We start from the raw sequence: 26983 nt of genomic DNA on the forward strand, positions 1-26983 counted from the left end.
TCCCCTTCACAACTTAATTATTTGTTATACTACTTGTTACATGCTTGAATAAATCTTACTAAATTACTACTTCCTGCGTGGACCTCCTCACTACAGTTTTCCCTCAGTGTTTTAGGGAATGCAGCATCACCTCAGCTCTGTGAGGCAAGGCATGAGTGTTGGTGCAGGCAGACTACCCTCTTCAAGCCCAGAGGAATACAGAGTCCTTGGCCCATATTTTCTAGTCAAACTGAAAGATTTCTAAAATGTAAATGTTTCCTCGTCATAGGAGTGAAAGCATCTTTATTTATTTTATTACTTTCTTCCGGGCTGTCTAGGAAGGCGGGGACAGGTCTGGAAGGCCAGAACCAGTCATTGTAGTTTACTGATTCAAGAAAGAGCCATGTGACCAAGATTTCCTGGTTGTTAAGCAAGCACAGGAGAGGGTGTCTTTCAGTGCAGAAGAGGGAAATTTGGTTTAGCAGGATGTCCTTCAGTAGAACCATCTTGTGCAGACCCAAACACACTGCCATTTATAAGCCCATTCATCCTGCACATGCTGGTGTCACGCAGCTGAAACACACACACCTCCCCACATGCATCCTATAGAAAGCAGTGAAATATGGGGGACTGGCCAGGTTTTAAAAAGGGAGAAAGCTATTCCATCCAGGAGTACTGGCAAATGTGCGTGTATCCCTGTGTGCAATCGGCTAATATCGACTGCCGGCATCTCCACAGTCAGGCTGAGGGGCAGGAACCTCACTTCACAATGAGGGGCATATTTACAAGCCCCTATCGCCACCACAACATCACTTTCAGTGACGCTGTGATGGTGATAGGGGCTTCGCCTTATTTACAAGGCAGCCTTTCACTCTGTACTCTGCGTGAAAGGGGTGGGCAGTGAGTGTTGTGGTGTGCGTTCCACCGCAACACTCATTGATTTTTACGGTGCCTCCTATTTACAATGGTGGCGTAAATAAGGAGGCAGCGCCAAAATTAAGATCAGGGAAAACCTGGCCTTACCCTGGTGCAACGAGGTGAAATGCTATATTTCTCTTTTATTTTTGCTGTTTCCATGTGTGCTGCCTTGTACAGCACCCATAGAAACAGCAAATTGCCATTGATTGTTTATGTGCTGGGATGGAGACTTTCCTGCTCATAAACAATCATTTCCCCCAATGCAGACACCCTTGCACTATGGTGCAAGGGTGCCTGCGTTGGTGCTAGGCAGCTGAAACGCAGGGGTGCGCCGCATTCTTGTGAATAAGGCGCTTCACTGCAGTTTCAGAAAGGAGAAGGTGACTTTAGCTTAATTTGCTTAACGCCACGCTTCTCCATTCTGTTGTAAATATGGCCCTGAGTGCATATGCAATTAGTGAGCACACACCAGCTAGTAGAGCCCAGGCTCTACTGTCCAACACCCACACAGAATTATGGGGCACCTGTTTATCACACAATCTGTGATGTTTTATGTATATGCCTACTGGTAATGACATACTTATTAAAAATTGACAAAACTTGGATGGTACACAAAAATAATTTGTCATGTTTCTGCAGAACGCCTGGAGCCTAATAATAGTGTAGGTCCTTTGAGTTGTCAGAATTGAACACAACACTGTTATTTACATCTAAGGCAACACCTTAAAGGATCACAGAGGCTCCAGCTTTTGGCTCCGTGGCAGAGGATTACTGCTTCTTAATATAATCATCGGCTGTAGTTTGCTCGTCAAATCCCTAAATAATCTGACAGCTGGGGAGTCTCATCCTTAGCCCTCAACAGTGACATTATTATGTTACAATCATCTTCCTGTAGATTGTCCATGATTTTCTAAAGCTCCAAATGTGGGACTGGCAAACTAGACGGCCAAGGTTTTTATATCATTGGATATTTTTTCTCATAGTGTATATAAGATGCTTCCTCATCTATGTACTCAAGGATGAATACTTCAGCAGAGCCACCAAAGTGACATTTTTATTTTCTATCAGGATCTGTAGTGATATTCGTGTTTGGTACAGGTGCGCAATGTGAGCGTTTTACCATAAAGGATGAATGAATAATTTAGAAAATTGGTGTCAAGCGAGCCTAATTTGGAGTGTTTAGTGCAGTGATACTCAAAGTACGTCCCAGAAGCCGCTTGCGGCCCTCTTGACCTTTACTTGTGGCCCCCCTGGTGAACAGCAGCATGAGCTGCTGTTTACTTGCTGATCACTAATATTCGGATTTGGTTTTTTTTAAACGGGCAAGCATTTATTTGCAGGTTAAATGAAGTCACAAAGCAACTAGGGTGGTGTCCTGCACCACTTAACTTTACAGAAACCCTGACCCACCCAGAGCCCCTAAAGCCACCCTGCTGGCACCAGTGTGGCACTCGGTCACACCACAGACCATACTTTGTGGCCCCTGGGCAACTGTTTGTGAGTACCCATGGTTTAGTGTTTATTTTTTTCATGAACTTAAGAATCATCAATATTGTTTGCTCTGTGGCATTGTTGACAGACGATTATGGCATTCTGGGTAGCCACAGACAACCTGCTTATCTATCAGAAATAAATTGATGTATTCAAACAAGACTAGAAAAGCCTTACAAAATGCAACAGTGGCCTCTAACCAGTGGTGTGGCTCACTGGTTAGAAGCGGCAGTCCCGGAAGCAGAAGTCGGCCCGGGACCAGGGTTCGATTCCCGACGCGGCAGGGTCTTGGACCAAGGTCAGCGGACACGATAATTCTCGCCTCGGTGCCCACTCTAACCATGGATCCCACTCAGCAACTCTGGGCAATAGCTTGCTTAATCTCCACTTACGGCCCCATCAGCGCCGGGGATGCTTGTCTTCACCTTGGAGATGCCCAGTAGGGACCATCTCACAGGGAAACCTTCGCTATCATACACACTCCTTTTATACTAGAAATATATCCCTAATAGTAACACTCAACGATGTCACTAATTCCGAACTCAGACAATGTGACGCGCAACTTCAATTGTCACACGTTTTTCCTGCATACGTACAGGTAATTCCAACAATCCCGTCTTTCCCGAGAGCAGCATATACTTCCCTCTGCCCTACTACAGAACTGTCACCAGCTCCCAAATTCCAGAAGCACTACATAAAACTCAACATGACGACTCCAACATATAGTATTAGTACATATACCAACATCAATCAATAATCAATAAATCAAAAGCCAATATACAAGCAATCTAATCAGATCAAGACAATAATCAAAACCATCAAATTCTGCTACCAGGAAATTGGTGCAGATCAGGGCATATAAATTCTCCCTACTTCCACGGATAGAGTAATTTCACAGATACACGCACATACACTCACCATACTCTTGGGCCCATTTCACTGACATACACTCATATTACTCTATCAGTACCAACGAAACCTTCTAAACACCCTGCATCTACAACAAGGTCGATAAGACCTAATTGATACTGTCCTGAGTCATGATTTAAACAACAATAATCACAATAGAGTACTCAATAATTGACAAGAAATAATCACCAACACTGTATTTAAAATTATGATTCTTTATCTAAAATTAGTTCAAATAGAAAGGCAATCAAAATAAAATCATTATTCTCATAGTTACCTATTCTAGCTAAATGTCATAAATGGGTCAGGACAGGTCTCTTAGTAGAAGTCTCCCAAGTCGCCGTCCTCACAGCATAGATCCTCACCAACGCAAGTTCGGAAAGAAGTAGCCTCAAAAATCCCGAATGCAATGACCACAAACCCTCTCTAGTCTAGTATATTTATAATAAAAATTACAAAATAAAGCAACATAAAATGTTCTGAGTTTCCGTTGAGCCGCTGAGCAGAGCGAGCAGGAAAGGATGTAGCATCGCTACATTTGGAAAATCTCCGCTCAGAAAAATCACAAAAATAAAAAGACGGAAGAAGGAACTCAAGTTTACAAATGTTTCTTTCGAAGCCGCTCTTCCTTGATATCTCTAGCAGAGCCACCGCAGCATTGTCATTGTTCATTGTGACCTTATCCTCGTCCAAGGCACTTGGACTTACGCCCAGAACTGCTGTCCTCACGGAAAACTTTTAAACCAGGCGAAGACTGTGGTCAGGTGACTCTCGACCATGTTCAGCAAGGCCTTCTCATCAAAATTCGATCACTCGAATACAGGCTGTAAACGGTAGCCATCTTGTTTTAGGCCAAAATGAACCATCTTAATCAAAAGAAATACAAACAACGTTACTACATCATCGCAATGATTAAACAGTGTTAATTCCCACTAATACCCTTATGTGTATGTAATTAACTAGCCATCTGCAACATATTTAAGCATTAGTACACGTTATTTCAAAAGCGTTTTGTACTTTAAAACAAACAACACTTAGCAACATTCATTTAATAAAACCTGCACATTATTATTAAGCAACATGTATGCTTTCCCACGTAATTTCTCTTGTTAATCAGGTTGGTTAATTAAAATTTTCACACAAAACAAATAATTAATAATTATGAATTAGTATTTTTTAATCACGACTTATAGACAAAACTGGAGCTTAAAAACCCGATAAATTTTCAACAGAAAACTCTGCTCCAGCACTACCAGCAGACATCAGACGTGCCCCCTCCCTGAACACCTTCAGGAAGACCCTCAAGACCTGGCTCTTCGGCTAAACAGATCTGCGGACCCCCCCCCCTTAGCGCCTTGAGACCCTCATGGGTGAGTAGCGCGCTTACAGTTCCGTGATTGATTGATTGAACGTTTGCCAATGCAGCGACATGCAGCTGAGTTTTCATTGTTATCACACATTCATTCAGTGCTCAGTTTACTTTCAGCATTGATTTGATGTAGAGGGAACTTTAATGTCCAATCAACTCGGTTTGGGAGAAAGAAAACTAAAGGGCCCTAAGTTGGGAGCTCTGGTATTTAATTAAGCTAAAGTACTGGCTCAGGGCTCCAGATCCTAATATATGATGCAATGTCGTCCAGTTCTTTGTAATCCACACTCACGCCCAGGCAATGCGAGCTCACATGTATTCAACTAATCTCCCACTAAGCAACTGAACAGCACACAAACATCTATTAACTCCTCTTTCCTTGAACAACGGACTTGGGGGCATATTTACTAAAAAAGGGTTAGAGTGTGGTGTTACGCCAAATTTGGCAATGCAGCACTCTGACATTTTTGAAATGCAGGTAGGCACTGTATTTACAAAAATATGACGCTCCCCTGCATTTCTCCTAGCGCTGGCACTAAAAAAGCTACCTAGCGCCAGCGCAGGCACCTTTGCGCCATGTTGCAAGGGTCGCTGCACTGCAGGGGCGATTGTTTATGTGCAGGAAGGGTTACCTTCTTGCACATAAACAATCAATAATGTCAATTTGCTCTTTCTATGTGATCTGCAGAATGCAGCACACATAGAAAGAGCAAAAAAGAAGGAGAAATTAATGATTATTCCCCGTATTGCCTCCTATTACCATTCTAAGACCAGGTATTATCTGGACTTAGTTTTTGGTGCTGCCCCAGCCTTGCAAATCTGAGGAAGCGTCAAATAGCATTGGGTTTTGCAGCAACACCCATTGCAAGCCCGTTTGCTGCCACAAAATGCAGCAGAAAGGGGCATATTTGCAAGCTGGCTTTAAACCACGCTCCACCTTCTAAATAGGTGAAATGGCGCTACACCACTTGAGAGTCAAAAAGGTGAACCTCTGCTGGCGAAAGGGGCTTGTAAATATGCCACTGGTGTTCCTCACAGAAACCTGGCCAGCAGATGATTGCACATCAGTTCACAAAAAATGGGTTCCACATCTCCTTGGCCAGCAATGATTTGATAAACTTCAATAGCAGAAAGAAATCACACCTTCCTGTGAATCACTGACCACACATAACTTCCCTCTCTCCCTTCCACTACCTTACTGACCACCCACATACAATCTTAGACTTTCTGACATACTTGCATACTTAGTGACCGCTCCATCCTTAGGCAATCAATCATCAAATTATTGTGACTTTATACACAAGTTGATATTGTTAACAAACCAGCAGTTCACTCACTGACCACCAACCTGGATTCAAGAAGACAAACTGGCATAGGGTTCACCCACTCAGAATAAAACTAGGTGCAATCATTAGTTCTAACCAAATAATCTCCCCTTACTGGTTTCATGTGGTGATGATATTGGCATTCCTATTACAGTAAGTGGACCCAAGTAGCCGGCTAACCCACCAGCTCATCATCGCTTGCTGCCAGTTAAAGCAAAACCACAGGTTGTTGCATATTTGATCCAAAAATATAAAAAACAATTAGTGTTGAAGGTTCATATCTGATGTAAAGAAGAAAGGTATATTTGGACATTGTAGAGGAACATGATGTTGGTACAGGCAAATTTGTGTTTCAGCTCACTAATGTTGCTGAAGGTGCTGAAAATTATTATCCCACATGCGAGATTCTGGTGAATGGTGTGGAAGTGACTTTACGCAGACTCATGATCGCCCTCCACGATTATTGTATGGAGAACCTATGAGGATAAATTAATGAGTGAGGGACATAATCTAGTTGAGGCAGACATTCATAAAGCAAACGGTTTAGTGGAAAGGGTGAACTGTATGATAAAAGAGTGTATTCAATCAGAACATGTAACAAGTGTGCCTGGTGACAAAACCATAAAGAAGTTATTGCGGTCTTACCTCACTGCTCCTAACTGTGTCACTGGGATCTCTCCTATCATGATGCTTAAAGGTCGCCTACCTGGTACTAAATTGTTTAGTAGGTTGGTTGTGTGGTGGAGAAACCCGTTGGGCTCACCTGGAGTGTGTGGTGAAATGTGTCAAAAAACATCAGGGTGCATATAAAAGGAGGTATGACATCAAACATGGGGCCATATCTGCAACGGCCAGCGATAATTATCGCTGGCCGTGCTTAGCGATCATTTTCTTGGGGCAACTTGCTGGTGTGACGAGCAGTGTGCGACCAACCTTTGCTTAGATCATTTTCTTATCGCTGGCTATCTCTGCTTTTTATCGCCCTGGTAGCGCGTTATCATCAACGTGCTGCTCCAGGGCGATAAAAATTCCAGAGATAGCGATGTTATCGCTGTTTTGCAGGGAACATCGCTGGTTTCCCAGCGATGTTCCCTGCAAAAGGGCGATAACCTTGCTGATACGACCCTGTGGTCGTATCAGCATAATCCACCCCCAATGTTAGGGGTGGGTTAGTCAGGATTTTAGCAGACGTTAGTTTTTGGAGAAAACAGCAGTTTTCTCCAAAAACTAACGTCTGCTAAAATGCTAGGGCATCCTTGCTGATAGCGCAAAGACGCGTTATTGCTCTCCTGACATGTAGTGTATGTCAGGAACGCCCACTTTGCACCTCATTAGAGATTCAAAGGTAGGCGTAGTGTAGAAGGGTGCTAACATGCGAATACGCATTTTAGCTCCCTCTTGCTGATAAGGCGTTGGTTTTATCTCCGCTTTCTTTTCTGGCTTTTAAAGCCAGAAAAGTGGAGATAAAGCCCTTGATGATATGCTCCATGGTGTGGTTCCTGGTAAATGGAGAGTAGGGGGTTGGGTAGTCATCAGAACACCTGAGTTTGCCAAGAGTGATGTTAAAACCTCTGCGAGTGGTTAAAGTTGATTATAATATATACGATGGGCTGAATGGGTCTACGGACTCAGGCAGAGTGCCGTGAAGGCTTAAAGCTAGAGTGGAGTAAGGTAAGGAATGGGGAAAGGGGTCACCCATGCCAAGAGTGGAGAGTTCTGGAACGGACTGGGGTGGGCTTTCCACAGAAAGATGGAGTAGCAGAGGATCTATGATCATGACTTCCAGGCAAAATCTGGGAAGCTGCTGATGTGGGACAACATATGGCTGCCAATGGGCCACAGAGACAACACGTATAGCAGGTAGTAAATGGGTAAGGTGTTCACACAAGTTATACAAGTTGACGATTGTATTATTACATCACTTCAAAGGGTCTCACAAAATCAAAGTCAATAGGACTTAATGCAATAAAAACGCAGTTATTCTGAAAAAAGACAGTAGACTCCATGTAAACTGGAAACCAATAGCTTTGTTATAAAGAAAAAAACATCAAGTATAAATAGCAAATAATCAAGCAATAAAGTGCTCAGTGCCAGAGGTGAGCAAACGGGGCATGTGATATGTACAAATTGCCCAAATGTGATTAACAGAATTAACGGCGATAGACTTAAAAAGCAGGTTGCAGAGTAACATTGCTTCTTTTTTCCATTAATGTGTCTCTGTATGTAGTTTGGGACACAGGCAATCAGTCACGTCCTCACTGTGGCATGCAACAACAGCTTTTTTACCAAGTTTTGAGTAGATGGTCATCGTCAGGATATTAAAAATGGATCTGAGCACAATTCATTATGGTTGATGGGCTGTCGGCATTGATTAAGAAAGGATATTCAATTGCAAGGCAGATCACATAAATACAAAAATTGGACCAGGTCGTTAAAGGTGGAATAAATCTTCTACAAGTGACTGAATTCTCCCATCATTTAAATAGATGCAGAAGAATCAACCATCAGAGATTAACTCAAGATGGGCAGTGGTGTGCCTTCCATGCCACTGCCTCAGTTGCAAAAATGGTGGTTTTCCATTCTAATATGCCCCTTTAGTGCCCTGTCTTGTTCACAGTGGTTGAGATTCTGTGGTTTGGCACCGGAAGCAGAGGAATGGACAACACAGGTTCCTGGAGAGACACGTGGATTGTAGGACTGTGAGAGCGAGCGAGATAGCTGAAGGATCCTTAATGGGGTCAACCAGGAAGACATGTCTACAGGTGTGGGACACATTCTTGAGATACAGGGCCAAAAGCACGCAAGGAATTTGAGTGGGTTTAAAGCAAGCAGAAGCTGTGTTGTTAATTTTATGGCAGGCTTGGTAGAGAATTGTGCAGCCCTAGTCACCATTGCAGGAAAAACGGCAGTGATTGCTTTCTACAGAAAGTATTTCTGGAGTGGAAAACCAAGTGAAGGGGAGGTCAGGGAAAGGATGCTGAAAGGATGGGGCAGGGAAAGGGCGAGAGTCAAACCACAGAAGGACTATTATTGTACCCGTTGTGGGAATGGTCGTGACACACGTGAGATCTTGAGTGAATCTGCTTGGAGGTGTCTGTAACCTTTGATGAGATGTTATATATTTCTGGGACACAGAATGGGAAGGTGGAGGGATGGATCTGCCGACACTCCATTGTGAAACGGGAATGTGCAAACACAAGTTTGTAGCATTCTAGAAAACAGCCAGGACTAGATTATTATTACGAGGGAAATACTGCACAATGGTCAGGTCAAGGGGGAATAAGATAGGAGCAGATGTTTCCAGTGCTGTGGAAGCTTGGAGATAGATGGACTGGGCTGGACATCTTCATCATACATTTGGGAGACAGTGATCTAGAGTGGCAAATGTGCATTGAGTTCATAAAAACTGATGAAGCGGGATGTTGGGGCAGAGGAGAGTGTGATTGGCAGGAATTGTGAGGACCCAACTGTTGTCAATGAGAATCTGGAAAGGGGCAAGCAAACCTATTGCCTTTAACCGAGATAGAAAAGGGTGAACCAACAAATGTAAGGTTTTTACAAAACACAGTACTATATTGATTTGTCATGTAGATGTAAGGTACAGGCTCCAGATGTTGTTTCGGTATCATGAGGTCCATTTGCCTCTCTTTTGGAACAGGATGCACATCATGAATGTGATGGAGGCAGAGGAAGAATGGTTCATGAGGCAGAAAGGAATGGGAACACAAAAACACCCCAGTTGAGAGTTTTTCCGGTGGAGGAAAGGCTCTAGAAAATTAAAATGGACATAGCGGAGATTGGTTAAGGCCCAAAACGGATGGACATGATGTAAAGAGGGCAGCCCTGCACCTGGAGTGGGCATGCTAGCTGAGATATTTGATGTTCAAACTAAGAATGGTAGAGAAGAGAAAAAGGCTCCTCGTATGCCTTGGGAGGGCAGGTTGAATTGATTAATGTTAGCATAACAAAACAACATTTTATTAGATACGGCTTTGTTCGATAATGTTTTACTGTGAGCTCATCCAACTTCCACCCCAAAAGCAACTTCAGAGTTCACATAGTACAATACGTGGTCAGTGAAAATAAAGTGAGACTTCCCTTTCCAATGCTTTCATCCTGGCTCAAACAAGGTGCTCTCAAGGAAGACTTATTTAAAGCCCACAAAGACCTTCCAGCTGGCACTGGCTGAAGCTCTGCTCACAAAGATTTTACATCATTGTTTTGTAAATATCATTTCCACAGTTTATCTATCAGTTGCCTAGATCCTCACAAAGCCACATTGGTTATCATTAAGAACGACAGTACATAATAGAACCTATAGTGCAAAATGCATTCAAATATCTAGCACACAGCACGTACATGCTTTATTACAAGCATGATAATCTGATACCTTCCTGTCGAGTGTGCGCTATATAAAAACTGCAATTTTATTTTTTTAAATCTATCGTTTGAGTGGCTTCTGTCATTTGACATCCCCAACTCAGTAGTTCACACAGTGATATAGATATCCAATCTCTTTGACACCCTATCAAACTCTCTCCCTACAATACAGTGTTAGGGGACAAATATGTCCAGAATTAGAGGTCACAGGTTGAAATTGGACCAAATTAATATAACTTATAATACTTGAAGTAGGGATGTAATGCATAGAAATGACCACTTCCATCAGGTATGTACATAAGATACCACTGTGAACTTGTCAACAATCTCACGGGTATACAATAAAGACACTTCTTCTTGCTTTCAATTTTGAGAAGAAACATCTACAACATTTGTTAATCTAAGATCTGTTTTAGGGAGATGACTTGGTGTACAGTCCTCATCTTTTCTTACTGCCAGGGCAGGTGAAGGTCACAATGGAAGGACAAGCACCATGTACAACTTGTCCCAAATGAATGTTTTATTCATGTCCTATGTCTTTTCAGATCCCATCCCCAGAAATGTTTGAGGAAATGATAAAGTATTCGTTCCACACGGACGTCTTTGACAACAATGTTGGCTATCTGCGTTTCGACATGTTCGGAGAAATGGAGCTTATTCTTCAGGTGTCAGATCTACTGGTCAAGCATGTGTGGGATAAAATTGTGCACACAGATTCTTTAATTATTGATTTGAGGTAAGTGACTACAGTGAATACAATGTGTATGTTTGCATAGGGTCCGTGTCATATGTTTTCAGCCAAAGTTGGGCTTGTCAAAACACATCACTACATCACCATTCTGACCTGAATATGAACCACACGATGAGGAGAAGCAACACACATTAGTTCTATTATTTAAAATGAAAATTAAGAAGTTATTTCTGATCAATTTAGACTCTTGCTCTACTTGCCTCAAAAGATTCTTTGAACATCTTCAACAATTCTCTTTGCTTCCCCTGTTCATCCTTGTATTCCTCTTGGTCTTGCTTGTCTTGCTTGATGAATGAATTGGTTCTGTCCCACAGAACCCTTGTCTTACCCACCACAGTGCAATTGATTTTAAGTAAACCCAACAATTTTCTCCAGTGACAATCTGTTATTAGTAATAAGAGGTCTTAAAAAATCACTGATGCGCGACTACATTCCAAATGTTGATTTTACTTTGTGTAGGTTTCTATCAGCAGGGGTCATCGGAGTATATTCTAGTAAGAATCCTCAGGTCTTACCACATGCCTCATTCACGCCTAATAATGACACATGCCCTGAAAATTAGTCTCCAGCTCCACCTTGTTTAGTTGGTGCATGTATTTTGTATCCCCTCAGTCTTTAGAAATATTTCTTTCCACAAAAACAGCTATATAAAGATGGAGCAGAAATAAGGGAAGCAGAATGAGAACTTTGAGGGAAAACTGATACACTGGTCTTGCAAAATACAAATATAATTGACTTATGGTATTGAAATGTGTCTCTCCAGGCTGGTTTGTATTCTTTCCTTGCAAAGACCAGGCTAAAATGGTTTTAATGTTGGCATTTACCAAGAAACACGTCAACTTATGAAAGAATGAATGCATCTGTTTGTTTTGGATCACTTTGTGAGGCAGGTAAGCTCTTGCTCTTAGGGCTTGATTAAAGAATGATCACTTAATGTACTTCATACCAATTTAGTTCCAACAATTCAGAATCCCTCCTCTTATATGGATCAAACAAAGACAATTGTGTTATGAACCTTTGGATTGCTCTGAACTGTTGGAACTGAACTCATATGAAATACATTCAGCACTCCCTCTCTAACCATGTTCTTTGTTGTATGTATGGTGGTTCCCGAGCAGTGAGACTGCAAGAGGTCGAACACTACTACTGTGTATTGTAGACACTGGCACTATTGTGATCATTCTAAGGCCAGTATTGCTCTGTTTCTTAGGGGCCATATACGATCATGTTCGGAAGGGGTCAGAACAGGATTCGGCTTGCCGAAGTCGATTCGGAACCCTTGGTTCCAACCAAATTGTACCCATTTCCGAACAACCGATTACGATGCCTGGAAAACCATTAGGGCCGTCCAAATCAGTTCCGATAGGCATTTGTACAGGTCGAGACTTTCAGAGCCGATTCGTACAGCTCTATGGACACGGTTTCTGAGCGAGCAATTGCGATGACAGATTCAGACAGCCATTCCGATTCGGCTTGGCCGGAACAAAACGGCTCTATTATTCAGTCTTTGGGGGCCCATAGCAGGGCCCACTTTACCCGGGGCCCTCTGAATCAGGCCTGCGGGGGTACCCAAGGGACCCCCCTTTTCCTACCATGCACAGTGTGGCAGGCACCAAGGGGTGCCCGCCATAGGGTGCACAATTTTCCACAGCCACCCTTTCTTCAATGGAAGCCTGTGTTCTCGTTCGGGCTGAGCCGGCTCCCATTGAAGTCCATGGGAGTCTGACCAAATCGTATCCGGAAGCATCTGGATGCATCCAAATCACTTGGTCAGATTCCCCTGATCCGAGTTGTCAGAAAACATACCGGAACCGATACGGTCAGAAGGCTTTCCGAACAGGATCGTAATCGGCCCCTTAGTGTGTGGTCTTGTTCTAAGGAAGCAAACACAAGGAGATGATGGTCGGAGCGCTGAAACTTTTCAGACACTAATCCCCACTCTCAGATCTGGGTTGAATCCATCATCTTTCTTTAACTCACTTCGCCACCCCAGTTCAGACACAGTTATATGCAAATCAGTCTTGACCCTGTGCCTCATGGGAACAGTCCAGCCCGAACTGCCAAGCCATGTCTTCCCTGGACCGGAATCAAGCATCCCAGGACTGGTTTCGTGGTAACACCCCTTATCAGCCAGGCTAACTTGAATCCAGTGGCAAAGTGAGCAAGGGACCCACGTCTGGGCATACCCTGCCAACTTGGGGCAAACAAAGCAAACACAAGGAGATGATGGACGGAGCACTGAAACTTTTCAGACACTCACCCCCAGTCACAGATCTGGGTTGAATCCATCATCATTCTTTAGCACACTTCACCAACCAAGTTCAGACACAGCTTCCATGACTTAATGTAGATTGGAGTGGGAATACTAAATTATGTATGTTTAGTGTCTAGCACTTTCTTTAAATTAAGTTAGGTTCAGCACCTTCCCTGATTTAATGTAGGTTGAAGTGGGATTGGTAAATTAGATATGTTTAGTGTTCAGCACCTTCCCTGATTTAATGTAGGTTGGAGTGGGTATAGTAAATTAGATATGTTTAATGTCCAGCACTTTCCCTGACTTAAGTAGGTTGGAGTGGGAATACTAATTATGTGTGTTTAGTGTCCAGCACTTTCTTTAAATTAAGTTAGGATGAAGTGGGAAAAGTAAATGAGATATGTTTAGTGTGTAACACATTCCCTGATTTAATGTACGTTAGTGTGGGAATAGTAAATTATGTATGTTTAGTGTCCAGCACTTTCTTTAAGTAAAGTTAGGTTGGAGTGGGAATAATAAATTATGTATGTTTAGTGTCCAGCATTTTCCAAAACATTAGTTAGGTTTAAGTGGGAATAGTAATTTATGTTGTTTCATGATGAAATATTTTTTTATATGTAAGTAGAGTGGCAGTGAAAATATTAAAATATGTATGTGTTGTTTTTAGCACTATGAGCCTTTTTACGATGTTGGTCGGAAAGTCTCCGACCGCGTCGATAAGTGTCCTACGAGAGGTCAGAGGTTTTCCAACCAACTGTGTCGGTTTATGGCCCGACTGCAGAATTATGATGTCGGCGGTCGGAGTCTAAACCTGACGGTTTTTTCAACGCGGTTTCTACAGGCTTAAGGAGTTTGTCGATTGGTTGGAAGCGCTGACCTCTGGTTGGTCGGAGCTGAGAATTTAACCATGCCAGTCAGAGGCAACTCCGATCGAACTCGTAATAAGGCCATATATTTAGTTTTTTAAAATTATTATTAAAGTATCAATATATATGTTTGGACCATAATAATGTGATCTTTAATTTTGTTTTCGATATTTTTGTTATTTTGTATGTTTATTTAATGTTTACAATACTTTTGTTTACTATATTTGTGTTTTCAATATTAGATGTATCAATGTTTTTACTGACGATATTTTAACTTCGATATTTGTGTATTTTTTAAAATAAATATAGGATGTCGATATTTTTGTCCTCGATATTAGTGTGTCGATAATTTTGTTGTTCAATATTAGCAGTGTCGATATTATGTCAGTAAACCATCTGCCATGTATGCTAGCTGGTCTTAGAAATCCTGGGACATAGGTGGACTTAGTGTTTACCTTGAGCCTGGATAGAGCACAAAGCGAGGTGAAATTAACAATTTCTCCTTGTATCGCCAATCTAACACCTGGTAATGCATGGTATTAGAATGGTGCTTTTTCGGCACTGCATCAGCCTTGTAAATCTGGGGCAGCGTCAAAAAGCAATGGGCGTTGCGGTGGAACGCCCACAGAAACACCTATTGAACTCCCCTTTGCCCAAAGGACTGCGGCAGAAAGGGGCATATTTGCAAGGTGGTGTTAAGCCACGTAAATATGGGAAATGGCGCTATGCCACTGAAGCGTCAAAAAAAGTAACGCTTCGGTGGCCCTAGGGCTTGTACATATACCCCAGAGTTTGATTCCTCCTGAATGTGGAGGCTCTGGTCGAGAGTCATGAGATGTCCAGAACTGAAGACTGTCAACTAGAAACTTAAAACCTAAAGATAAGAGTATCACCCAAAGTGACATAACTATGAGTGCTGAGACATGACATGTTACTGCTATGATCTTTTCTTCTTTTGAAAGCTGTTTCAGCGGGATTGAGCAATTTTGCAATGTTGATCATCGGTTAGCTACCGCAGTATTTAGAGAGTTGAAATTTTTTAGGAAGCTATCTTCTGAGCACTTTTCATTCTATGAGCAGTAGACCATTCAGGAACAGGCGAGGACTGGGACAGAAAATTGGCTTGGGGTCAAAATAAAACCGGACTCCATTAGCTAATCCGCCAGTTAATAAAGTGTCCCACATTTGCAAATTGGGGCAGGTTTGACCTTGTGAGGACACGCTGTATAGGGTGTTTTGCAAGGCACAAGAACCTGCATGCAGTTGTGCTTGCTGCAGGGAATATTCTGGTACTGTCAGGGAAATAAACAGTAACAAATGGCTCACGAACCTTAAACAGGCCCGCATTGTCCTGTCAGACCAGTCTTTTTGCTGCTCCTTAACATAAAATAACACCTTTGGTTGGGCATTCTCATCTTTATTTCAGCCATGATAATTCTGTTGTACATAATTGTGTTGTACTGATGCTCGACTGAACATTCATACCCCCTACTTTAAACTAGGCAACTACTGCTCGGCCAAACTACTCCGAATGAGTCAATGAGGCTTGGGAGGACAACTTTCCCTAGTAGACTCAGTACCTATGTCCTGGATAGTAGAGAAGACCTACCTGTAATTGCACTTTTTAGATTTCTAGATTGTATGGATTCAGAAAAGGTCTGACAAAAAAAATGATAAATCACTTAGCATTTGGTACTGTTCACATTCCTCTTGGGTTTGAAATGTCATACTGGAACCAGACCTGTGCAATGATTGGAACTATTCTTTGTCACTGGTTGTACATACTGCCACAAACTTTGGTTCACTTTTAGGCACAGCTGTCTATGTGGGGCCTTCTATTAAGAGTTTGGCGGGCCCTAGGTATCAGTGGCCAGACAGTGCAGTGGTCCTGGGCCCCCAAGGTGTAAATGACCCAGCACCCAAGATGTTTCATCACTGCTGATCAGCCTGCAGGCTAGTTTTATCATCCCGAAGGTTCTCACATGGTGAAATGAATATGACCTTAGGATACTGCCTGGAAGAAGAGCAGGCAGAGTGATGGCAGCACAGCAGCAATGAGGGCATGCGAGTCAGCCAGTGAAGACTGAACTCCCTAAGCCTAAGCTCCTTTAGCTTCCCCCTATGCTGGAGGAGGTAGCTTGGGGTAGTTTCCTGGCAGAAGCAGATGACCCATAGGGCAGGAGCAATAAAGCCATACCCACCCCTGTGTCAATCCTTCCCACTGGCTCACCCCTCAGTAGCCTCATCCATTGTTTGACTCATCACAACTCTCCCATGCCACCCGCAATGCTGGCGCTCCAATCTGCCACCTGGCCTTTTCGCTTTGACCCTACCTGTCTGTTCCTAGGCAGGCAGTCTAGGCTCAGCGGGCAGAACTGTTGAGTGAGCCCACAGAGAGACCACAGCAGTGGAGTGCAGCATCCTCAGTTCGACCGTCTTCAACTGTCCTTCCCCTGGCCACAAGGTTACCACTGCCTATGAGACTGACACTGCTGTTGCGAACATATGGAGTACATAATAGGACTGCAGGAGACAGAGCAGCACTGCATGAGAAGCCGCAGGAGACTGGCAGCCAGAAAAATGAGAGAGAGAGAGAGAGAGAGAGAGGGAGAGAGAGAGTGTGTGTGTGTGTGTGTGTGCGTGCGCGTGTGTGTGTGAGCGAGAGATTCTGGGTCCAACTACGATGTCAGGCAGAAAGCCTCCTCCCGACAGTCGGATTCTCCTTGACCGTGTCGGAGCCCTTCTGACCGACTCGGTCCATTTACAATCCACCCGACCGATTATGATGTTTGTGGTCGGAAGGTAAACCACGCGGTCATTCTGAATCTGTTCCGACCGGCTCTCTGAGGATTTGTGTTGGTCAGAACCGCATCGTACACCCCAATGGACAGTGTTTCTGACCTCCGGATTACAATGTCAATTTCCAACAGCCTTTCCGTTTTGGCCTGTCTGACACGAAAAGGCTGTCGGAAAATGACTTTGGGGGCCCCCGGCAGGGCCTCCTTAATCCTGCGGCCTCCGGTTGGGGGTCGAGGAGGTACCGAAGGGACCCCCTATAAAACCCTGCACTATGTGGCAGGCACCATGGAGTGCCTGCAACATGGTGCAGGGTTTTGCACACACATCCCATTTCCCCATAGGAGCCTGTGTTACGGCCGGTAGTCGGCCGGAACACAAGCTCCTATAGGAAACAATGGGAATCCAACCGAACAGAGTTCGGTCACTTCGTAATCGGACGGGCAGAATTGCCGACCGCGAGTCGGTCAGTCCAGATTCTGAGACGGTGTTGGGCGGAAAGTTTTCACCCGACATCGTAATCAGCCCTAAAGTTTGTGTGTTTGTGCCCTCACACATGCATACTCATAGGTCAAGTCATACCAAAAGAAGCAATATTGTATTGCATGTGAGTATGTTAGCTCTTGGTTGTGTTCATACTTTAAAAATAAGCCTGCCAGATATGAACCCCTCGTCATTGGAGCCCCAGAGGTCGCCCAACCCCTACGAAACTGTTCATGTTACCTGATTGGCTACTCACATAATGACATCAAGCAACCATTCATAACATGCCGTTGCCTTCCCTGACATACTTGGCTTTCAGTGATTATGTCTAATATAAAGCTGGGTGCCCCAGGCCAGTGATGAAGATGGAAAGCGTTAGTTTAAAGATCTAAATGATTGTATTTGCACAAATTGACAAACTAAAGCAGTTGCCTGTGGATAGGATCAGTATTTACTACTACTACAAAAAGCACTTGTGTTTGGTGGCAAATGCATTGTACTTTCAGTAGTATGACCACCTGGGGTGAGATAACAAAAGGAGTGCATTTCCAATCCATGTAAAGCTGATATTTGGGTGATAATCAAGATTTTAGTAATACACATGTAATAACCATATCTATCTATCTATCTATCTATCTATCTATCTATCTATCTATCTATCTATCTATCTATCTATCTATCTATCTATCTATCTATCTATCTATCTATCTATCTATCTATCTATCTATCTATCTATCTATCTATCTATCTATCTATCTATCTATCTATCTATCTATCTATCTATCTATGTATCTATCTATGTATCTATCTATCTATCTATCTATCTATCTATCTATCTATCTATCTATCTATCTATCTATCTATCTATCTATCTATCTATCTATCTATGGTGTAGACATATATAATATCATGAATCTCCAAGCCTTAATGATATGAAGGGCAATGTTCAAAATGTATATTGTATTACCCTACTATGGGGAATGGCCACAAGGCCGTAGAACACGAAGGTAACATCATGCACGAGCATGACAGAGGGCACACCCTTGCTGGCATTGTGGTCATTTTTGTGACCTATGTAGGGAGGTTTTCATAATGTATATTGATGTATTGTGTGACATTATCACTCTATGTAAGTGTAGTTTGAAGCCCAAAACTGTTAGACTAGAGTATCCTGAGGGCTCTGTCTACTGTGTCGGGGAACAACCCTGTCTTAAATATATCAATAGCATGTCAACGGCTAGGACTGGTGTGGTCCTGATGCAGACTTTCATGCTCCGCGATTGGACCCTTCTCCAATTAGTTTAGAAGAATATCAATATTCTGGACAGAAACATTCTCAGTAGGAATAACAGACACAAGGTGGAGTTTGGAAAGTTTTAATAAGGAAATAATAGACAAATTACAAAAGACACGCCATCAATAGGTTCAGTGGTAAAGCATATAATTCATAACTACAAAGAATTTTGTAAAGTTCTATATGAAATGCGTCATCGCTGTACAAAGAAAAACATGTCCTTTTATGGGACTTTTAGACAATGGCTTTCATACATTTCTGCACAAGTGCATGGTTCTCAGGATATGCACAAAAGAGGAACAAAAAAGAAAAAACAGTTGACTACAAAAAAAATCCAAAGATGCTCTCATAGTACTAATACATTGGATTAAGTCGCTCTCTCACGGTTTATTCAAGCGCGCTCATTGATACATGGTACCACCATAGTCTGGCACAGTTGGGATGTCCTTGGTTGGGTACAGCACGGTGAGAAGTCTCTGTGAACGCTGTCCATTTATTAGTGTAAAGCTTGCAATTCTTTTTTTAGAGCAAGAAACAACAGTAGTAGTCATCACGTGTTGTATTCTGGCATCAGTTCAAGATGGAGGACAGTGTAAACACAGTTTATGTTAGCGTCAGCTCAGTTTCTATTGTATTTAATGCAAATCACAGGAAAACCACTCTCACAACTGTCTGTACCTATACAGTGTCTGTAATCTGAACTGCAGCCATCTGGACCTGTAAAACCTATGTGTGACATAAGAGATGACATATGGCATACATCTGCCAACCTGTCTCGTACAATTAGATTCCCAGCAATTTAAATGACTGATACTCGGTTTTAATGGGAGCTGAGAACAGAGACGTGATTAAAATGTGTTTTACACGCTTAGAAAGTGGAAAATGCATGCCACATTACCAAGTCACAATACATACCCACAATATTCGAATTATGGGTAAAACATGTATTTCCATTATTATCGTATCGAAATGGTGCTGTAAAACACCTCATTTATTCCAATTATTTTCAAAATTGCCTCGGAAAGAGAATTCGCCTTGGGAAACGTCAAGCTCTATATCAGATAATAAATTATTAGAATATTTCAAAGGTTCCACTTCAGAACTACCTGTAAAACCTCTGGTTTTCTATACACGTGAAGACAGAACATGAGCAGTGGAAGTAACTTCGTGGTGCCATTTTTTAAACATATTTTTGCAGGGAGGAACTCAGGAAAAGTCACTGATGGTTGAGGTGTCAGATATAATTACTTACCTCACTTCATCTAATTTGGTGGAGGGATCTTTGCCTACCTGTCAGAAGGTTCACCAGCTGCCCCTACAAAGGGACAGTGGCTGAACTGCTTCTTGTGTACAGTAGTCGCCCTATCATGGTGTGTATGTGGGACTGGACTGGAAGAGCTGGCATCCAACCCAACAGCAGGAGCTGAACTATAGTCAGGGCTATTGTAATGATGTGATTGTGCGGCCACCTAACTATAGACTTGCTGCATTTGCCACACAATCCATCATCTTCTGCATAATCTGCAGATTTTAATAACACAAATTGTTTCTAGCTCAAAGGGTTCAAAAGTCACTAAAAACAATGTTGCCGTGCAGTGGAGGGCCCCTTGCAAAGGTTGACTGGTCACCTTTCTGTTGCTATATGTGGGTGTTAAAACTGGTACTAATGATTTGCAACCAATGCCCAGACATTGTTAACAAGTGTAAAAATGACAAAGTAATAAAGTAATACTATCACAAAATGTGCCGCCTTACGGTGCATAATTTGCTTGCCACATTATTTACTCAAAACGGCTGCATAATTTGACCCTCCTCTGCCGCATAATTCCAGTGGCTCTGGCTATAGTGTGTGTTCTTAGTGGAGCTGCATGTCCAAGGAACGTCGACAGGATCTCACAATGGGGTGAATATATCTGGTGGCAAAGTCTTACAGTGGGGGGGGGGGCAGTGTAGGCATGTAAATCACTGACCAGTGCAATATCGTTAATTGCACTTTCCCCTTGTACCATAGTACAAGGGTGCTTGTACCATAGTACAAGGATGTGTGCATTCTGTTAACAATAGTCTTTGTACAGGAAGGAGACAATTCTAGCTGAAAACTATCCTTGAACACTTTTGCTGCTTTGCATGTGTGATGTACAATGCCGCACACAAGTAGGGAAAATCAGGAGAAATTAAAATATTTCTCCTCATTATGATTGCATCGAGGAAGAATAAGATGTTGCCACAATCAACTGACTACAAATGTTTGGAAATAGAGATTTATCTCAAAACCCATGGTGGGTAGCCATGGAACACCCATGTACCACCCATGGGATGCCCCATTAACGCAAACTTACACAAGGCAGTTCATAGTGCAACAGTGCATTACCATGGAAAACTATTCAACAGAAATCCTGATTTGCATTGAGTAGTAAATTCCAGCATAGCACTTTGTATCAAGTTTGCATTACAAAACCCGGAGCAAAGAGTAAGTAAATCTGGGCCTGTGTCTTTCCTACTGACTGTGAAGCTGGGTACTTAGCATTGGTGGCTGGATATTGAAGCATGTGGGAGGCAGGTAGGCTACACACACACACACATGCATACTCACACTCACCCATCTACATGGACACCCACTCACAACCAAACATTCGCAATCACACAAACATGCACCCACCATTCACAAGCACATGCACACACACTCATTCACAGCACGCACAAACGAATGCATATTCATTTACACATACAACCACACTTTCAGGAAAGGCATGCATAAAACATTAAAAGAAAATGTACCTCTCTACAGTGGTGATCTCGGGTAGTGGGAGGAAAGTCTTAGAGGTTCCTGGAGGACTGCCACCTTCTCTAATTGTCTGACCTTATGTTAACCAATGAAAGGCGGTAGTAGGCCCTTACTCGTCACAGAGTGGGAGGGGTCAGTGAGACTTGCTGACCCAACCCCACTCTGTGACGAGATGTCACTGATTGACACTTGGCCCTGGGCACTTCAGGGCTTACAATTGAAGTGCCCAGGCTCGAGTCTATCTGAGATGCTCCTCCTTATTATAAGGGGGAGGACATCACGGCACTTTGCAGGGCTGAGGAGGTCATGCCCAAAGGACTTTGAAATACTGAGCCCACAAAGTTCAGCTCAGGCAGTCCAGCACCTGTGCATTTAGAGTATGTTTAGCTCTTGGCTGCTTGCCCGGAACATAATGAGTGTCTGTCAGGTTGATCTTTGATCAGCCTGACAGACCCTCTTTATATCTGTAAAAATGGTGGGGGGCAGCGCTTTAAGGACTGGCCATGCATGGTACTTAGTCTGTGATATAAAATTCAACCTCTAAAGACTACATAACTCACTATAATAGTTGGTTAAGGCAGTTAATCTTAGCTCATGCCAGATGGTGTGATAATTGAGACAGATAATTGAGGCAGACACAGTATAACACAAACATTGCATGTTCAAGAAATGAATGTTGCCCTATGGTTGTTACTTAATGTGAAATAACGCTATATTAAACTCTACTTGATCTATGCAAAGAGGCTGAGGCAACAGAGCATTGCATCTAAGACTTTAGTGGGTAAACGTTACAATAGATTGGGGTAGTGCAGGAATCAGGAAGGCCAGTCCTCTTAGCCTTCCACACAGAAGAAACTCCATAAACAATTGCAAGAATAGATGACTCAGCACTACAATTTTTTACAATTATAACAGTATGCAGCATAATCCAATACAATTTAACACAGTTATTTAACATGGTGCACAGACTCCATTGTATTAATTCCTAAAATGAGACTTCTTTATTCATAAAATTTGTTTGAAAAAAAACCCATCTTCTTTCATTTGAATGTAGCTAATGTGTTTCGTCCTAGACAGACTTCTTCAGGACTACAAGGCACATATATAATACCATTTCAAAATAAAAAAAAATCCTTATACATTATACAAAAAAAAGTGAAAAGTTGGAAAAACAATTAGATAAAAGAAACAAACAAAAGACCAATATTTTATATGTAGCTTACATCATTAATCATCTTTCAGTATTCTACATGAGTAATAAAAACATTGCTGCACGCCTATACAGTGAGGTGGTCACACGACAGGAATATCAATATTGGAAGCCTTTCACTGTGCATAACGAAATTCCGCTGCAACCTTTCATACATAAAACAAGCTTTTTTATGTACCTTGTGAGGCTGTTATTCGTGGACATTATTTTGTCTCCCTCGATGTTATACCATTATTTTTTCTTTGACATTTGTGTGCGAGGCTGTCCCTTAGCTTTTCTAGCATATCCTATGATAGTCAACACTGTTATACTGTGCATTCGGTTGTACCTTCATAAAGGGTTTCCTCTAAGTAAGGAAATGGGCATCCGTTGATGGGGTTTAAAGTATGAGATGGATTCTTCAGTAGTACGAAATTCCCTCAGCTCCTGCAACAAATTTGGAACAGGAATCCCACCTTTAAAATGGAAAAACTCAGTGAAAAAATAGATGCTCAGAAATAATTTTAGTGACCAATCTAAAAGGGGAAAGAAAGCAATGTACCACATTTGAGAAATTGACCACAGGTGGACATTCCACTTTGTGTAATATATCTTGGAACCAGGGCACCCTAAACCAATGGCACCATTTAAAACAACCCAGTTATTCTCTATTTTAGGGATTTCAACCATATGTTGTAGACGGTCTCACTGAACCTGGTAAGGTACACAAGCAGTGCCGATTTGTCATGGATCTTATATTGTTAGCATTAAGTAATGCATAATCATGCCATCAACAGAAAAGAATTGAAAGTGGACATCATATCAGTCCATATGGTGTGTTCAGCATAAGTTAACGCACTTCCAAAATTGTAGTTTATATGACAACACACGCTAATCACACAACACACATATCCATAGTTTCAGGGAACTCAAAGGTGTCCCGCTTAGGATGGTAATTTGAGCCATGTCTAATAACATGGATGAACTACATGCGAGGACTCCCGAATGTACCCCCTAAGTGGCATCACATTCATGTTTATTTTGTGCCATAAAGACCACCATGATGTTTCAATCCCTCTATAGATATCCTTTGCCATAAAGACCGCCATGTTGTTTCAATCCCTCTATAGATATCCTTTGCCATAAAGACCACCATGATGTTTCAATCCCTCTATAGATATCCTTTGCCATAAAGACCACCATGATGTTTCAGTTCCTCCATAGATATCCTTTGCCATAAAGACTACCATGATGTTTCAATCCCTCTATAGATACCCTTTGCCATAAAGACCACCATGATGTTTCAATCCCTCTATAGATACCCTTTGCCATAAAGACCACCATGATGTTTCAATCCCTCTATAGATATCCTTTGCCAGAAGGACCACCATGATGTTTCAATCCCTCTATAGATATCCTTTGCCATAAAGACCACCATGATGTTTCAATCCCTCTATAGATATCCTTTGCCAGAAGGACCACCATGATGTTTCAATCCCTCTATAGATATCCTTTGCCAGAAGCACGACCATGATGTTTCAATCCCTCTATAGATATCCTTTGCCAGAAGGACCACCATGATGTTTCAGTTCCTCTATTGATAAGAAAACATAATCTTTGCTATCCCCATTTCAAAAGCAAATAAGTCAAAATGTTTCCCACATACACTTTCAGTGCATTCTGAAAGTGCCAAAAATACGGGCACCAGATGTTATACCTGTTTTTAAGAAAGGTGCACATATAACATACCAGCCTTGTGATAGGTGGAACAAGGTACTTCCTACATAACCACCTAATGCATTCTGGTACTGCCAAAGCCGATGGGCTCTAAACATTCCATCCGGTTAAAACAAAAGTGTATATAAGTCATAGCCAACATATGATAGCCGGCAAAACATCCAGAGCCGTATTTTTGGCAGTTTAAAAATGCACTGATAGTGTATGTGGGAAACATTTTGACCAATTTGCTTTTGACATGCGGATGGCACAGATTACGTGTTCTTATCTATATAGGAATTGAAACATCATGATGATCTTTGTGGCAAAGGTTGAATATGAATAAAGAAGTCTCATTTTAAGAACAAATGCAACGGACTCTGTGCATTAAGTTAAATCATTCGGTTAAATTGTATCGGATTGATCTGAATACTGTTATATCTTTATTAAACACTGTTACACTGTAGTAAAGTCAATAATTTTGAATGGCGGTAGTCATATCTCAAGCTTTAACAATTAAAAAGTACTTAAAGAACGTCTTTAGATGTAGGGACTATTTCTGCTACTCATAGGACCATTCTGGGAGTGGATTCAAGGAAAGCAAAGCTTTCTCCTTGTGAGGGTTGGAGCCTTCCTAAACCTTGAAGTCGTGATAGCTTTGTGCCTTGATTGAAACCCTCTCTGGACCATGACCTTTTGTCCTTAGTGAGTCCAACTGAGTGATGAAGGTAAGGGGGTTTTAGAAGGTAGGCCATCCCTCAATAAGGGGATTGTCAATCTGAACCCAGATGGGTCAAAGAGTCAGAAATGGGAAATGCAGTCCATTTCATAAGCTCTGCAGAATCATGGGCAGCCCAGTTGCTGAATCTCTGCAATGGCCGCAAATGTCTCTAGAGATTCGAATTGAGAATCGGCGACATGATTTCAACACTCGATCTACAGGCTGGTGATGAGGCCTGCTCACATCATGCTAGGTGGAGGCTGGTAGTACAGGCGATGCTCCCGGCGGGGCTCACTGTTGTTGTTGGTGCAGGGAGCTTGATGGTGAACTACAGTCCCTGAACGGAAACAGCCCATTGAAACGAGTAGTCAATGTCCCCTTTGTAACTATCAGCCACCTGAAGGGCTTCGGATCTCAATGGAAGGCAAATGTGCACCAGATGAGAAGAACTGGGGTGGGGTATCCTTTGTTGGGCTGCTCACGTCTGTTTCCGGTCCAGCAACCAGATTCTAGTGGAAGTTACTGGATGTCCTACCTCATTCTCTTTGAGTTGGAGCAGCATCTCCCCACTTCGCATTGCGGTTGTAGTGCACATTTGCCTGAATATTGAAAGGCTTAGTCAAGTCCAGCCCTCTCCAGAGTGGACATCAAAGAGAGACATCTGTAATTCATCAAGATATATCCCCAGAATGTCAAAGCTGGAATACTAAGGTATGCAAATATCAAAGAAGAAATATGGATCCCAAAATATCGAAAGGTAAGTAAATATAGATTTTCTATACCTAACTCCGTATATACATTCTTAGGCAATATATAAATATATCCCAAAGGTACATATGTTTGGAGTTAGGAATGATAAATCTATGCATCCTCTGTATGCACTTCCCTTTTGATATTTTGGTCTTTGATATTTTGTCCACGATATTCTTGTCTCTCGATATTCTTAGCCTCAATATTCAGTTTTACAATCAGCAGTGAATGGGCTGGTTGAACTTCTTATTCACTGCGTTGGATTATATCTTGGAGGTGAGCTCTATGAATGCTGTAATATTCAAAGCCTCAAAAGAACACAATGAGACTCTGAAATGGGCGCATTTTGATGTCAGTGGCGAGGTGGGACTCAGTCCATAATCACTTAGCTTTTGGACTTGTGAGTGTCCACCTTTCCTTCACCTAACTAGTATCCAAAGTAAACACAACACACTCTGCCCAAGCAGACTTTAAAGGGTCTTGCTTCACTCCTAGTCTTTTTCAACAGCTAACGGAAGTATCATCATATCCAAACAAACCTATTTTATCATGATCCTGTTGACTTGAAGTCCCTTGTGGGGCTGTCCATGGTCTCACATGTCTATTGAATAACTGAGATCACAAATCTTTTTCCCAACAGTGCAGGGTGCTTCAACTTGCTCTTTAAAGCATTCTGCTGTATTAGACGCCTGATGAACACCTTTTGACTGTCCCACAACAATTGACAGTGACATTTATATTATGGCATTTTGTTTTAGTTCCTAACTTGCTTCGTAGTTTGCTTTTGGCACCTGTATTGGCTGAGCCATTTCTTTGAAGACTAAGCACATAGTCAACTGCATTGCCATTGGTAGGTCTCTTGTTTTTCTTTCTTGATATTGTCTAGGGGGCCATGAACACGGTGACAGGGTGCAGCTCAGAGTAGGTGAATCACTAAACCTTTCTCCAGCACCTCCATGTGAGCAAAAATCGACACTGGGAGGAGGATGTCCCATTTTTGTGCACAG

The 26983-nt window shown here is 42.3% G+C and overlaps 1 protein-coding gene across 1 annotated transcript in view; it reads left to right on the forward strand.

Annotated features, from left to right (window-relative positions):
* RBP3 (retinol binding protein 3) overlaps positions 1-26983 on the forward strand; it is a 129289-nt gene that overhangs the window by 23796 nt on the left and 78510 nt on the right. The window contains exon 2 of the mRNA XM_085608777.1: positions 10917-11107. Coding sequence (XP_085464903.1) covers positions 10917-11107 — 191 coding nt within the window. The remainder of the gene's footprint in view (positions 1-10916; positions 11108-26983) is intronic.

Source organism: Triturus cristatus, chromosome 1_2 (assembly GCF_964204655.1).
Source record: "Triturus cristatus chromosome 1_2, aTriCri1.1, whole genome shotgun sequence".
Lineage (NCBI taxonomy): Eukaryota > Metazoa > Chordata > Amphibia > Caudata > Salamandridae > Triturus > Triturus cristatus.